Below are 14,168 nucleotides of genomic sequence, written 5' to 3'. Positions count from 1 at the left end.
CTGCCTCCCAGTTCTGTTTTGCGTATCCGGTGAAATAGGTGGGGACTGCCCACGCCTACCTAGCGGCTGTGACCAGGCCTCGGCCACTGGCCTCTCAGGCATAGGCAACGTGCTGTGTTTTAGCTGTGGGAGTGATGCACCCCTCACCCGCCATGGATGCAGGCTTGTTCCTGGGTTTCCCACTTCCCCAGGCTGCACAGGGCGCTCTGCCGGGTTAGGAGAAAAGAGGTGACCTCTGGAGAAGAGTTGCTGCCAGAGGGCTCCTCATGGGCCGTATTTTTAAAGGAATAGTTGATGTGTCCTGTTTGTTATTAATCTAAGTGTAAACAGAATAGGGTCCGCGAGGGAAGCACACAGGCCTGAAGGTTAGGGCTTTGGACTTACACAGTGTTGGCTCTGCCACTTCCTAGCTGTCTGACATTGGGCAAGGCATGAGCCTCAGGTTCCTCATTTATAAAATAGGAACTAATTATAGTACCCACCCCTCAGGTATGTTATGACAATTAATGGAGATAAATGTATGTAAATCGCCTAACACAGAGCCTGGAATATATATATTTTTTTACATCTTTATTGGCGTACAATTGCTTTCCATTGTTGTGTTAGTTTCTGCCGTACAACAAAGTGAATCAGCTATACTTATACATAAATCCCCATGTTTCCTCCCTCTTGCATCTCCCTCCCACCCTCCTTATCCCACCCCTCTAGGTGGTCACAAAGCACCGAGCTGATCTCCCTGTGCTATGTGCAGAGCCTGGAATATATTAAACGCTCACGAAATGCACACGTACCCCAGTGGGGAATTGGACCCTTAGCACTTTGGAGGTAACTCCAAAACTTCAAGTGCAAAGATTTCCATCCTGGATGCTGAGTCCCTGGGTTGGTTTTCTTATTTCAGAAAGTCCAGCAGGACTCACATGCCTCTTGACAAGGGAGCCCTTACTGAACAGTGTCTGTTTTTAGCTGAAATTCCAGCAGTTCCATGGGCCTCGCTGACCCTGTTCTGATTACCCTTAGATTAATAACAGACAGGGCACATGAATTATTCCTTTAAAAGCAGTTTATGTGGGACCTATAAATCTTTCCAATGGGCTGAGCTGGAGGGAGGAGGAGAATTAGGAAGGGGGTGTCCTCTGAGGGAAGAGGCAGAGACCAGGGGACCTGGCCCCGCAGGGCCGAGGCCACGCTTGCAGGGACCCAGCATGGGGATGATGCTGTGGGTGGTGGCAGGCCCTGCTGGCTCAGGGTGAGCTCTGGCTGATGGCAGGAGGCCCAGACCACCCACCGGAAAGACGCCCTGAGGCTGAGTGGCCCCAGGCTTAAGTGGGGGCAGTCCTGACCCGCAGCCATGGGGACATAGCTTGGGGACAGGTCATGATGGGAATGTCTTACTTCCCTCAGTCCCCAAATCCCCAACTCAGGTTGGCTCCGGAGCCAAACCCTCCCCAGCCCCCTCTTCCCTATAGGCTCCAGACAGCTCCCCCTGGCCAGCCCCATCTGCCCCGCTGCTCTCTCTGCTAAGCTGCCTGCACGGTATGTGCCTGCAGCTGAGACTCTGTGTCCCTTCTGCTGGGGCTGCAGACAGAACTTCCTGAAACCTGGTGGGACCAGGTGGCAACAGGAGAGTGACTGGTTTTCCAGAAGGTGAGAGAGCGAAGGGTTCCAAGCTGGGAGCAAGAGCGATAGTGATGCAGTTACAGAGTCTGCAGGGCTTGCATTTGGGGAGCTGGAAACTCAGGGCAGGTTGATTCTGCCTGTTGTAAGCTGTCAGAGCTGAGAACGCCCCCCCCCCCCCATGGTCAATGGGAAGGGAGGAAAGCTGTCCAGGGAAGCCAGGGAACGGACAGGACTTGCCCAAGCCCACACAGCATGAATAGCAAAGCTGGGGCCGCTCCTGCAACACCAGGCACCTGCTCCAGCCCTTTCCTGCCCTGTTGGACATCACCACAAGGACGTTTAATCCTCACTCCTGTGCATCCTCCGTCCCACTCAGCTGGACAGCTATTCGATGGGACCAAATTTACTACGAGTGCAGGGGTGATCGAGGGAACTTTGGGGTCCACAGGAAGGTAGCCTAGACCCGTCCCAGTGCCCCAGCCTTCCTGAGATCCCAGTGGGATCCTTCTCGACAGTCCTTCTCAAAGGGACCTAGGGTCTTGGGCTCAGCTTGGACCCCTGGGAGCTTCACTGCTGTGCAGGAAAGGGTGGGGCTGGATTAGTAGCCGAGAGAACATGTCCAGCCCATCACTGTCTTGAGCAAGTTGCTCCTCCTCTTGGACCTCAGTTATCTCATCTGCCAAATGGGAGTGAAGAGCAGAGACGATTTCTAGAGGGCAGTTCCTAGCACGGTGTCTCACCCAGAAATACACCTCTTCTGCCAGCCTGCCCTCCCCACAAATCTCTCCTTCTTAGATTAGGCTGGTGCCAAACATAAATGGACCAAATTATTTTGTGTGCAAAACAATTCCCTCCAACTTGTGACAGGGTGACCTTCCGTGAACCCCTGCCCCTCCACCTGCAGACTTTATCAGCCCAGGCAGGTAGCGGGGCCAGGTGAGGGTTGAGGCAGTGCTGCAGAGCAGTTGGCTGGGGCAGTTGGAAGGAGCCAGAGCAATGGGATTGGGGGGTCCGTGCAACCACACCAGCCAGGAGGCATAGAGGTGACTGTCGCGGCCCAGGCCAAGAGATGTAGGGGGATGGGTCTGGCTATTTTTAACTCAGCTTAATTTTCTCTACCTGGAAACCAACTCTTGCCAGTGGGGTAACGTTGTTCCCGGAATTCTTTCACCCCATAAGATCTGGGCTCGCTCAGGTTCCCAGGTCCGGCCTCTCCATTTCAGAGGAGCCCTGCTTTCCTGGCTTGAGCTGAGGGCAGGGAAAGAGGGAAACTGGAGTCGGGCACAGCTTCCTGAGCTGACCCTGTGTTGCCGGGTGGTGGCCCCTGCCCCGTCGTCATCCTCCTTTCACACCAGAGAAGGATCCTGTCTCCTGGCCCGTTTAATTCTTCTATTATGTTTCCCAGACTCAGAGCCTCTGGTTGCCTATTGTCCTGAGCAGCCACTTTGCATTTGTGTAAAGATTAGACACGTTAGAACCTTCGCTCTCACTCCAGTGGTCTTTTCTCTTTTACTTTCTCAAATCCAAAATCTTTCTTTCTCGCTACACTCTGCTTCCTTGTCCTTTCTCTCTCCCTACCTGTCTTTATCAGCCTCCCTGTTTATTTTCTTCCCCTCCCTGACCCCCTCCTTCTCCCCTCTGACCTGCTTTTCCTCTGTCTTCTCTTCACGGTTCAGTAGTTCGAATCCTCTTTCCCCCCCGACCCCAAGCCTAACCTCCCTTAATTCCGTATTTATATTCCCTTGGAGACTCATAGAAATGACTGAGAGCATTGCTCACCTCATTCCAGAAATACTCTTCTAAATTCTTAGAGAGGCACCAGGCAGGGTAGGGCATGAGCACTGGGAGGGGAGTCACTGTGGTTTACTGGAGAAACCAAGACCCAAGTTCCGATCCGGTCTCTGCGTCCACCAGCTGTATGACCTTGGCCGGGCTGGGCTCTTGTCAGAGTCTCCATTTTCTCCCGGGCAGCAGTGGGGCTGGTACCCAGATGAGAACAGCTGTGTCCCAGGGCTGTGAAGGAGAGGGGTTTGTAGTGCCCTGAGCACACAGTAGGTGCTCAGAAATGTTTGTTTCTGCTTCCACTGCAGCCTGAGCCAGCCTAGGGGAAGGAAGTATCTCCCTTCTTTGTTCCGTTCTGCCCTGCTCTACCAGGATCGCATACATACGTGTGTACACACACACACACACACCCTGGGAAGAAACAAAACTGCCTGTTTTTTCATGGTCATCTATTTCTCCCTTCCTAAATGTCTAATGGTAAAAGACCAGCTGAACACAGGAACTAAAACTTGGGCAGCCTGGGTTCCTGAATTTCCACAGTTCAAATCCAGGTCTTTATTCATTCATTCCCCCCTCCCTCGGAGAGCACTCACTCAGAGGTTCTTACTGTGTGGTAGGCAGGCTCCAGGCCCAGCTGTCTCTGGAGTTCTGGACCTCGAGATCATTGAGAAGATAAGCCCAATGTCATGAGTCAGGCATAAGAGCACGGGTTCTGGGAGTTCCGAGAAATGAGAGGGCCTTTCCTCTTGTGCCTGAAGACAAGATCCCTGAGAAGGGTGGATTCTGAGCCGGCAGAGGGGCAGGAGCAGAACACTGGCCCCCAGGGAGCCCCTCCACCACTTTGCCTTTTTTGCAGAAAGACACAGAGGTGAGCCAAGACATCCTGTCATGTCCGAGATGGGAGGCCTTCTAAGGGGCACTTGGTGTGTGTGCCCACCAGCCATCTCTCTGGAAAGGGCTCTGAAGGCCCCTTCTTAGTATCAAGGGAGTCTATGAGCCCAACAGGTTAAGCACCCACCATTTTGGCTTTGTTTTGCAAACAAGGTAACTGAGGCCCAGGAGAGATGTCCTTGGCAGTGGCTGCTCAACTGAATAGGTTCTGGAGGGGACCAGAATTCCTGTTCCCAGGCCCCGGGGGGTGGTGGGGCTGGGGGCTGGGGAACAAGGGAAGAAGGGCGCTTCCTGAGGGAGGGGGGAGGAAGCAACTCCACGCTGGTCGGAGGTCAGGGGTGAGCTGTGTCCCTCACTGGGGAAAACAGGCCCAGAGAGGGCTCTGACTCGCCCAAGGCCACACAGCCTTGAGCAGATCTTTTACCTCTCACACCACCGAAGGGACACCCACCACCTGGTTGGCAGTAGGCGGGCAGGAAAGCAGGGTCTCCTCCAAGGAAAGGGAGGTTTTGCTCATGGGACCTCTCACTCCAAACTCTCAGCTCCGGGCAAGACCTGTGGAGCAGCCTCGGAGAGTGAGGGAGGGGGCTCAGGACACTTGGGGGATTATCTGAGGAGGTCCAGTGGGACTGGGAGGGGTCCCTGGGGGCAGCAGGGGAGCCTCAGGACTCCGGGAGGTGCTCCAGGCTCAGAGGGAGGAGCAGGGGCCTTCCCTCCCCCCTCTTTCCTCCCCCGTCCCGTTCCCCACACCGCGGGGGCTGGGACGGGCCAGGCGCCCTGGGAGGAGGCGGTGCCCCTGGCTCCCGGCCCACCGGTGCAGCGGGGCAGGGCGGGCGGACGGGCAGGGGCGGGGCCGCGCCTGGGGTTATAAGTGGCAGCCAGGGCACCGGGGGCAATGAGCTATCGGCTCAGCTTGGCAGCAGGACGCTGGCAACAGGCGCACTCCCTGCTCCGGTCCAGCCTGCCCGCTCCGCCACCACCGTGGTCGCCATGCCCACTGCCTGGCGCTCCGTCGTTCTAGCCCTGCTCGTGGCCCTGCACGAAGGTGAGCCCCCTGGCCTCGGCTGCTGCCGCCTCTGGGTTTGCTTGTGTGTCTCCCCCTGGGGCTGCTGTGCCCTCCAAGCCAGCTGAGGGCACACAGGGGCAGGAGCCCCGCAGCACGGTGGCTGCATGGGGCTGTGCAATTAGAGGTGATGCAGTCCCAGGGCAGCCACTAGCCGTTCGCACCCAGAGCCGCTGGGGCTTCCCCGGGCTGTCCCGGAGCTCCTGAGCAGTGAGAATGCCAACTTCCTCAATTATGCAAGAGGAGGAGCCCGGCGGGTCCCCCATCCCAGCTGTGCCAGGCGCCCTGACCCACCTCTCCACCTCTCTCTCCCTCCTGTGCATGCAGGCAAGAGCCAGGCCGCTGCCCCCCACGCCCCAGAGCAGCCAGCGCCCTTGCCCCGTGCCCGAGGCTCCCACCTGCGGCCTCGCCGTTGCTCCTGCAGCTCCTGGCTCGACAAGGAGTGCGTCTACTTTTGCCACCTGGACATCATCTGGGTGAACACTCCCGGGTGAGCTTCCCTGGGGATCCAAGTGGGGCTGCAGGGGGCAGGGGTAGGGGGTGCTGGCATGCCGGGGAACCTCTGGCACACTACAGCTCTCCCCCGGGTATTGGGCTAATATCGATAGCAAGCAGCTATTGCTTCAACTCCTACGTGGGGGCTGCCTGAGCAACATACAGGGCTGTCTCATGAGAATCCTCACAATAGCCTGGTAAGAAAGTATTGGCTCCATTTTCCAGATCAGGGTACTGAGGCTCAGAGAGGTTAAGTGCCTCTCCCAAGATCACACAGGAAGGAGTAAGTGGTAGGCGGAGGCTCCATCCTAGGTCTGTGGATGCCAGAGCTCACAGCGGCTCTGCCATGCTGCCTCTGCATAATGTTCCAAGAATAATACGATCAATGACAGCACCCACGTCTTGACTGCACCAGTCCCTACGCCAAGCACTGCTTGTGCGTTATCATCTCATGAGCCGCCCTCCACCCCCGTCCTCCCCATGAGGCAGGTACTGCTGTTGTCGCCAAATGACAGATGAGAAACCTGCTCTGTGTCACCTGGCAGAGCCAGGGTGCGGGCCCAGGGCTGTCTGTTCTGTCTGCACCCGCACTGCCTCCGGGCCACTGCATACTTCAAGTTGAAGTTTCTCTGTGTTTGTGTTTTTTTTCCCTTCCCCAAATTACAAAAGACAAGAGAAGCCCGGCACGTAAGCGTGTGTGGAGCTAATCCGCATCCAAACACTGGCTCAGGGCGGGAACCCTGCCAGTCCCTGCGTGCTGGGTCTACCTGGAGTCTTTACAGCTCCAATCACATCGTCTAAAATTAGCACTGGCACCCAAGGTGCTGGTCCAACCGGCCACAGGGCCCCTGTCCTGCCCCTGGCCCTCCTTGGCCAGACTGAATCTGAACTCGATCTCAGCTGATCACACACACACACACACACACACACACACACACACACCATTTTTAAGTCAAAATTCTAAGAAACAACTTTGCTGTATAGTAGAAACTAACACAACATTGTGAAGCAACTATACTCCAATAAAACTTTTAAAAAAACAACAACAGTAAAACAGACTCTAAGAAACATTTGTCACCCTTCCAGGCAAGTGGTGACCAGGTGGGGGCAGCTTAGCTGTGAGCCTGTGTGTTTACTTCTGTGAGATGGCATTTCCTCCCCGCCTCCAGGACAAGCTGAGGGTCTTCTCTGAGAACAGGGGGACCAGCTGCTTCCATCAGCTCATGTTCCTGTCCGGGAGGGCGGCGAGGGGCAGGAAGGACAGCTTCCACGCCCTCCTCCCCATGCTGAGGGTCCTACTGAGCAGGACCGGGGGAGTTGAGGGGGAGCAAAGGCCCAGAGAGGGGAAGGGTCTTGCCCTGGGCCACCTGGCACTGAAGGAGGAGCCCGAGGTGGGACTCCTTGAGGTCAGGAGCTGGTTACTTTTGCTGCCACCCTGGTGGCATGGGTGGCCACCTCAGTGTGCAGTGTGGACAGTCTCAGCTTGCCAGTGGTCCTGGTTTATCTAATCCTCTCTCTCAATTTCTCTCTCTCTCTCTCTGTCTCTCTCCACCCTACACCACTACCTTGCTGGCTGCCCGCCCACAGACAGACAGCTCCTTACGGCCTGGGAAACCCGCCAAGACGCCAACGCCGCTCTCTGCCAAGGCGCTGTGAATGCTACAGCACCAGGGACCCTGCCTGTGCCACCTTCTGCCATCTAAGGCCCTGGTAAGTGGGCACCCAGCCTGCAGGGCCCAGGGGTGGCTGCTGGCCTGGATCTGCCCTGGAGGGCAGGGTGTCTGGGAGGCCAGCAGAGGAGCAGAGTGGCGAAATGGGGGCGGGAGGAGCAGGGTCCTAGGGGCCCGGAGGCTGCCCTGGGTTGTTGGGCAGCATACCTTCCTGCGGGGAAGCAGTTGCCCCTGAGTCCCACCCCCCTCACTGCCCAGCTCTGGGGGCTTCTGAGAGCATTACGTCCCTACTCCTGGGCAGGGGGGATTCTCCCTAGGTGACAGCTGAGGCAGCTCAGGCCCAGAGAGGGGACAGGACTTGTGCTGTCAGGCCACACAGCTAGTCAGATGGAGAGCTGGGCCTTCAGCCTTGTCCACTGGGTTTTGGGTTCGGATCTGAGGCTCAGGGAACTTCGGAGCTTTCTCGGTTGAGAAGTAACATTAGGAGTTGGGAGGCCATGGCACCATCCCAGAGTTGTCACAGAGCTGCTGGGAGAGCCTTTGCCAAGTCTCTGAACCCTCTGGGCCTCAGTTTTCCCGTCTATAAAAGGGATGGAGACTTCCTTCCTTCCCTCCTCCACTTGGAGCATTTGGGAAAGTAGAAACTGACTTCACGATCCCTAGCCTCCTGTTCCCATGACAGTTTACGAGAAACTCCTCCCCTGAGACTCCAGCTGTGGCTCCACCCCTGCCTCAGTTTCCCTTGCAAAGGGCCCAGCTCAGCTGCAGGTGGCTGGATTCTGGGAAAGCCGGCCACCCAGCTGCCTCTTTCTGAGGCTAAGAACACATTCCTGGTAGCTCAGTTTTCCTCAGTCGCCACACCACCTGGGAAAGGAAGGATGCCAGGTGCACAGCGTAGAAATGGATCTGCTCCTGAGGGCGGGTTGGGGGGTGGCGGCTGGGCCAGGCCTGCAGCCAGGCGGCCTCGGGGCCCTGGACAGCCCCTCACTTGGGCCCTAATGCTGTTCGTTTAGGACTGAAGCTGTGGCAGTCCCAGGCAGCGGGTCCTCTGCAGACGTGTTCCAGGCTGGCAAGACATGGGCCACAGCAGGAGAGCTCCTCCAGCAGCTGAGGTGAGGGGCACCTGCACTGATTGAGCGTCTTCTGTATGCCTTGCACATTTCCCAATAGAAGCTCAGAGAGGTGAAGGTGTTTGCCCAAGGTCACACAGCAAGCGGTCATCTGGCTAACTCCAGAGCCTGTGCTCTTAACCACTATGCTCTTTGTTACCACCAGACCTGGAAGTGGACTTTTATAGAGGGTTCGAGGGCTTGTGACTGTGGAAGGTCCACAGGTGTTCATTCAGCCTGTGTCTGAATCAAGCATCTCCCACATGCTGGGGTCCAGAGGGGCCAACTACCCGGCCTGCTCCCTCTCTGTGTCCCAGACTGGATTGCCTCCCTGGCGGCCTCAGCATGGCTCAGCTCAAGGCTTGGCACCCAGGAGGTGCCCATGAACGTTTGTCCAACCAAACTGACTTGAGAACAGAAACCCCACAGCCGGGCTTCCCTGGTGGTGCAGTGGTTAAGAATCCGCCTGCCAATGCAGGGGACACAGGTTCGAGCCCTGGTCCGGGAAGATCCCACGTGCTGTGGAGCAACTAAGCCCGTGCGCCACAGCTACTAAGCCTGTGCTCTAGAGCCCACGAGCCACAACTACTGAGCCCACGAGCCACGACTACTGAGCCCACATGCCACAACTACTGAAGCCCGCGGGCCTAGAGCCTGTGCTCCGCAACAAGAGAAGCCACAGCAATGAGAAGCCCGCGCACCACAACAAAGAGTAGCCCTGCTCGCCGCAACTAGAGAAAGCCCGCGCACAACAATGAAGACCCAACGCAGCCAAAAAGAAAAAAAGAAAAAAAAAAGAAAGAAACCCCACAGTAACCATGCAGCACAGTGGCTAAAGGGGCAGCTTCTGAGCCAGAACTTCCTGACTTGAACCCCAGCCCTACCACAAACAAGCTTTGTGACCTTGGTCTTATCACTTAACTTCTCTGTGCTTCCAATTCCTGTCTGTGAGGCGGGGACAACAGTGCATCCACCTCATGGGCTTGTTGTAGGTTAGACAAGTTGACACACATGAAGACACTCAAACAAGGCCTGGCCTGAGGGAGCTCTGGAGGCCTTTGCCATCCCCACCTCTGTCCCTGAGGGCTCCTCGGGTCTGGCCATTGCCGGGGTGCAGCCTGGCCCCTCGGGGGCTCCCATTTCTGTGGGGAGGCAGAAACATAGGAGAAAAGGCAGGATGGTGGGATAGGTAGGACACAGCATATACTTAGGAACTGTCTTAGGATGAAAAAGTTCAAGATAGGACTTTGCAAGTGTTTGGCACTTCGTCATCAGCAAAGAGTTTGCTTTGCCAACCTGTACTCAGCCTCACACAAGTTGAGGCCTGATTTTATTTTACAGACCAAGAAAGGGGCTCAGGGAAGTTGAGACCCTTGCCCAAGTTCCCATAGCTGGGAACCAAAGCCAACCTCCTAGCTCCCAGTCTAGAATGCCTTGAGCCAGGATGAGGCCACTTGGATGACACCAGAGTCCCCACCAGGGTCTCAGCCAAGTTCAAAGGGCAGCTAGGACCCGTACATGTCTGGGTTGGACCACCTTGAGCTGGACCTGGAGGAATGGGAATTTTAGGAGGTGGAGTCTAGGTGAGCGGAAGGTAAACAGCCTGGAAGGAGCGGCGCGGACAGAGCTGTGGAAGCGGGAAGGCGGTCGGGGGGATCCGCTGGGCTGCTCTTAGCCGTCCAGTCACTCTGGTGGCACTTGATGTTGGACATCAGTTCTGCCAAAGCTCCCTGTGGGCAGAGCAGCTTCTAACCTGGTCTGGCCTCTCCTTGACGTTCAGACCTTGTTTTCAGGGTCCGCTGTGGCCACCCGCTGACCCCATGGCTGTGAGTAAGGGATCCGTCCCCTATGGCCGCTGCCTCTCACAGGGAACTCTCAAGTGATCTATATTTCCTGAGATGCTTAATTGACCTCTCTCGATTCCAGGGACATTTCTGCAGCCCAGATCCGCTTTGCTAGGCAACAGCAGAAGGCAACAAGGGAGCCCAGGTCTACCCACTCCAGGTGGAGGAAGAGATAGCTCTGGAAGCTGGAGGAACTCTGGGAAGAAAGCCTGTGCGGAGCCGGGAGGAGAGGGGCATCCTAGGGCTGGGAGACCCTCCGCCTGTTTCCTGGGCCAGGAAACCCACCTGCTGGAGTTGGCACAAGCTCTGGCCTCCTCGCCCTGTGGAGGGGGCCTCCCTCAAGGCAGCTCCATGGCCCTCCCACTGCCCAGGAAAGCCATCAGCCCCCAGGCTGCAGCCTGGACCCCCATGCTGGCTCTGGCCCGACAGCCCTGCTGAAAGGAACGGCGTGGGGAGTGCGCTAACCTGGGGGCCACATTCCAAGAAGCGTCCTGTCTAGTGGCTGCAAACCAGGAATGATGTGCGGTGGTGGACGTTCACAACTAAGCCAGCTGTAGAGGCTGGATGGGTCTATCCAGTACTGAAGTCCCAGTTGCGCCCCGTCTGTCCCCTCCAGCTCTCCCTCCCCAGAGTCCTTGTACCCTCATACCCGGGGACACTCCTGATGAGAAGGGCCTGGTCTGCTTCACCTGTCTGTATATAACTTATTTGCTCTGAGAACTTTGAAAATTGTGATTATTTATTTTAATGTATTTTTTAGACTCTCAATTATTTACCTGCGAACTTGTGTTTGTAATAAACAATGAAAGGGTACTCTAGTATCTTGTCTTGGCTGAGGAGGGGGTGGGAGGCATCTCTCAGGAAGGGGCTGCTTGGAAGTGAAGGGAACACAGGAAGGGGAAGAAAAGAGCCTGGGACAGGTGGCTGAAGCCCTGAGTTCCACGCCCCTGTGCCCTGGCTGGGCATCTCTGGTTGCTAACCCACCCTCTCTGGACTTTTGTCTGTCATGTGCCTGGACAGCCATTTGCAGTTTTTTTTTTTTTAAGTTTATTTTATATTGGGGTATAGTTGATTAACAATGTTATGCTAGTTTCAGGTGTACAGCAAAGTGATTCAGTTATACATATACATGTATCTAGTCTTTTCAAATTCTTTTCCCATTTAGGTTATTACAGACTATTGAGCAGAGTTCCCTGTGCTATACAGTAGGTCCTTGTTGGTTATCTATTTTAAATATAGTGGTGTGTATATGTCAATCCCAAACTCCCAATTTATCCATTCCCCCCACCTTTCCCCTTTGGTAATCATAAGTTTATTTTCTAAGACTGTGAATCTGTTTCTGTTTTGTAAATAAGTTCATTTGTATCATTATTTTTAGAGTCCACATATAAGTGATATGATATGATATTTGTCTTTCTCTGACTTACTTCACTTAGTATGATAATCTCCAGGTCCATCCATGTTGCTACAAATTGCATTATTTCATTCTTTTTAATCAGCCATTTGCAACTTTGACATCCAGGGTTCCAGGACCTATGTTTCCATCAGGCCAGTAAGCGATGGCCAGACCTTTCCCAAAAACAAGTTTGGAAGGAGTCAAGACTATGAGGGTGACAGGACCCACTTCTGCTCTAGTTGCCCTGTCCCGCCAGGGGCCACCCCTGAGGTCTGGAGCAAATCTCTCCAGTGAGGGCTGGGGTCGGAGGGCTTCCACGGCTGTGTGCAGCCCTACTGGCTGGTGATGAGTGTTGTGATGGAGTCACAGCCTGGCCCTTGTCCCTCACCCTGGGCCTGGGACAGACCCTGCTGGGGTCATTCAACACTTCTCTGACTTAAGAAGCCCAGGGCTCTAGGACCGGGTTGGCCAATCATGCCAAGGCCCAAGAAGCTGCCCACCTGAGTCCCAGGGATGGCCAGAAGCCAGGGCCACCCCTGCTAGCAGCTGCCTAGACCCATAGCCTCCGTTACTGCCAAATCTCCCTGCAAGCAAGCTGTTCCCTTTTCCCCCGGCCGGCCTCTGCTGGGAATGGCAGGCTGTGGCCTGGGCCAGCTATTGAAAAATAATTCTTTACACACTACTGTAAGCCTGCCTTGTCCATGAAGCCAGCCCCGACCCCCTCATGGGAGAATAACATGTTGACACATATTAAACTCCTACTGTACACTGGCACTTTACCCAGATGAACTCACTTCATCCTTGCCACAATCCTATGACATAGGTACCTTTATTATCCCCATTTTACAGATGAGGAAACTAATGCATAGAGAAGGCGATTGACTTGCCTAAGGTCACACAGCAAGTAAGTGGCAGCATCAGGATTTGAACCCAGAGTCTATAGTACACATGTACGTATGTACGTATTGAATAAATATTTGTTGATTGAATTCATGGATCACCACTGTAATATGATATTGAACAAATCTTTCTCTTTCTGAGCCTCAGTTTTATAATCTATAGAATGGAAAACAATAGTCTGCACCTTGTAGAGCTGGTGTGAACCCTAAATGGATAAGTTATGGTGCTGGGCTCAGTCGTGGGCCTGATACGAGGCAGGAGCTGCTTGTCAGGCCATCAGTGGTGATGACGTAACGAGTGGGACAGGCACAGAGCTGCAGGACCTGAGGGGAGGGGAGATTGGGGCTGGCTGGGGTGCAGAGGAGTGGTCAGAGAAAGACTCAGGACTAAGATGCTACTGCCATGGCCTCAAAGAAGAGTGAGACTCAAATCAATAGAAAGAAAATGAAGAGGGACCCCCAGACAGAGGAGACAGGAAGGGTAAAAGTTTGGCAGTGGGAGTGACAATGGCATTCCCCATGGAGGACCCCATGTGGCCAGAACATGGTCGGGGGAGATAGCAGCAGGACATGAAGCCAGAACACCCTGGAGGCCAAAGTAAGGAGGCTGGATCTTCTTTCATGGGCCCTGGGGACCCATGAAAGATCTGCCAGCACCGGGGACCTGGTCAGAGCCCGGCTTTGGAAAAATGCCACCAGAGGGCCTCACAGGGCAAGAGCAAATGAGGAGACAGAAGACAGAGAAGCAAGTTCACTACTGGCCCTTAGGGGTCCATTCTGGGTGGTGAGGGTTGGTGTGATGGAGCTGGCCTAGTCACTTACTTCCTACTGCAGCCCAGGATCCCAGCACACCTCTCAAATCTCACTGAGCCTGACGCCAAGGGAATCTCACTCCCCAGAGGCCCAGCATCCCATTCAAAATGACCCTGTCCCCTTGGAAATCCCAAAGCAACAGCCAAAGGCCAGGCTAGGCAGATGTGTGGGGCAACCCCAGCATGGCAAGTGCGATAGAGGCCAGGCAGAGCAACATAGGTTGAGGGTGTGTCAGAGGCCCAGGGAATTAGGCATTCACTGCCCTGGCCAGAGTTCAGAGATCAGCGACCCAAGTGATTAAGTGACAGAGATGATTAAAGGGAGGAGAGGAGGTCCAGGAAGCAGGTAAAGGCAAGAGGATAACATAATCCCCTGGATCCTGATTTTCAGGAAACGGGGGCCCCTGGCTTGGGCCCTGCACTAAAGAGAGTCCTGCTCTAGCCCTCCGCCAGCCATACCTCTCTCCTGAGGTAAGAAGTTTGCAGGGTCAAGGGTCGTGGGCACTCAAAGTCTGAGCCTGCTTCTAGACCACATTCCAGGTAGCCGGGGCCCCAGAAGTGTGGGGGAAGGTGGGATAGAGTTTGGAAGA

General features: G+C 55.1%; 1 protein-coding gene across 1 annotated transcript; it reads left to right on the top strand.

The window, feature by feature from the left end:
* Window positions 1–5,201: 5,201 nt before the first annotated feature.
* Window positions 5,202–11,267, top strand: EDN2 (endothelin 2). Its single transcript, XM_059897627.1, has 5 exons — window positions 5,202–5,335; window positions 5,681–5,843; window positions 7,436–7,558; window positions 8,532–8,630; window positions 10,554–11,267. Exons 1-5 carry the CDS (start codon window positions 5,281–5,283, stop codon window positions 10,645–10,647), a joined length of 534 nt encoding a protein of 177 aa, XP_059753610.1. The 5' UTR covers window positions 5,202–5,280; the 3' UTR covers window positions 10,648–11,267.
* The last annotated feature ends 2,901 nt before the right edge of the window (window positions 11,268–14,168 follow it).

Source organism: Balaenoptera ricei, chromosome 1 (genome assembly GCF_028023285.1).
Source record: "Balaenoptera ricei isolate mBalRic1 chromosome 1, mBalRic1.hap2, whole genome shotgun sequence".
NCBI classification, from domain to species: domain Eukaryota; kingdom Metazoa; phylum Chordata; class Mammalia; order Artiodactyla; family Balaenopteridae; genus Balaenoptera; species Balaenoptera ricei.
This window is presented reverse-complemented; position numbering and strand designations above follow the sequence as displayed.

Excerpts from the sequence above, each read along its gene's own strand:
- EDN2 (XM_059897627.1), top strand. The coding sequence starts at position 5,281 with ATGCCCACTGCCTGGCGCTCCGTCGTTCTAGCCCTGCTCGTGGCCCTG. Across the intron at positions 5,336-5,680 it reads GCTCGTGGCCCTGCACGAAG|GCAAGAGCCAGGCCGCTGCC; the intron begins GTGAGCCCCCTG and ends CTGTGCATGCAG. Across the intron at positions 5,844-7,435 it reads ATCTGGGTGAACACTCCCGG|ACAGACAGCTCCTTACGGCC; the intron begins GTGAGCTTCCCT and ends GCCCGCCCACAG.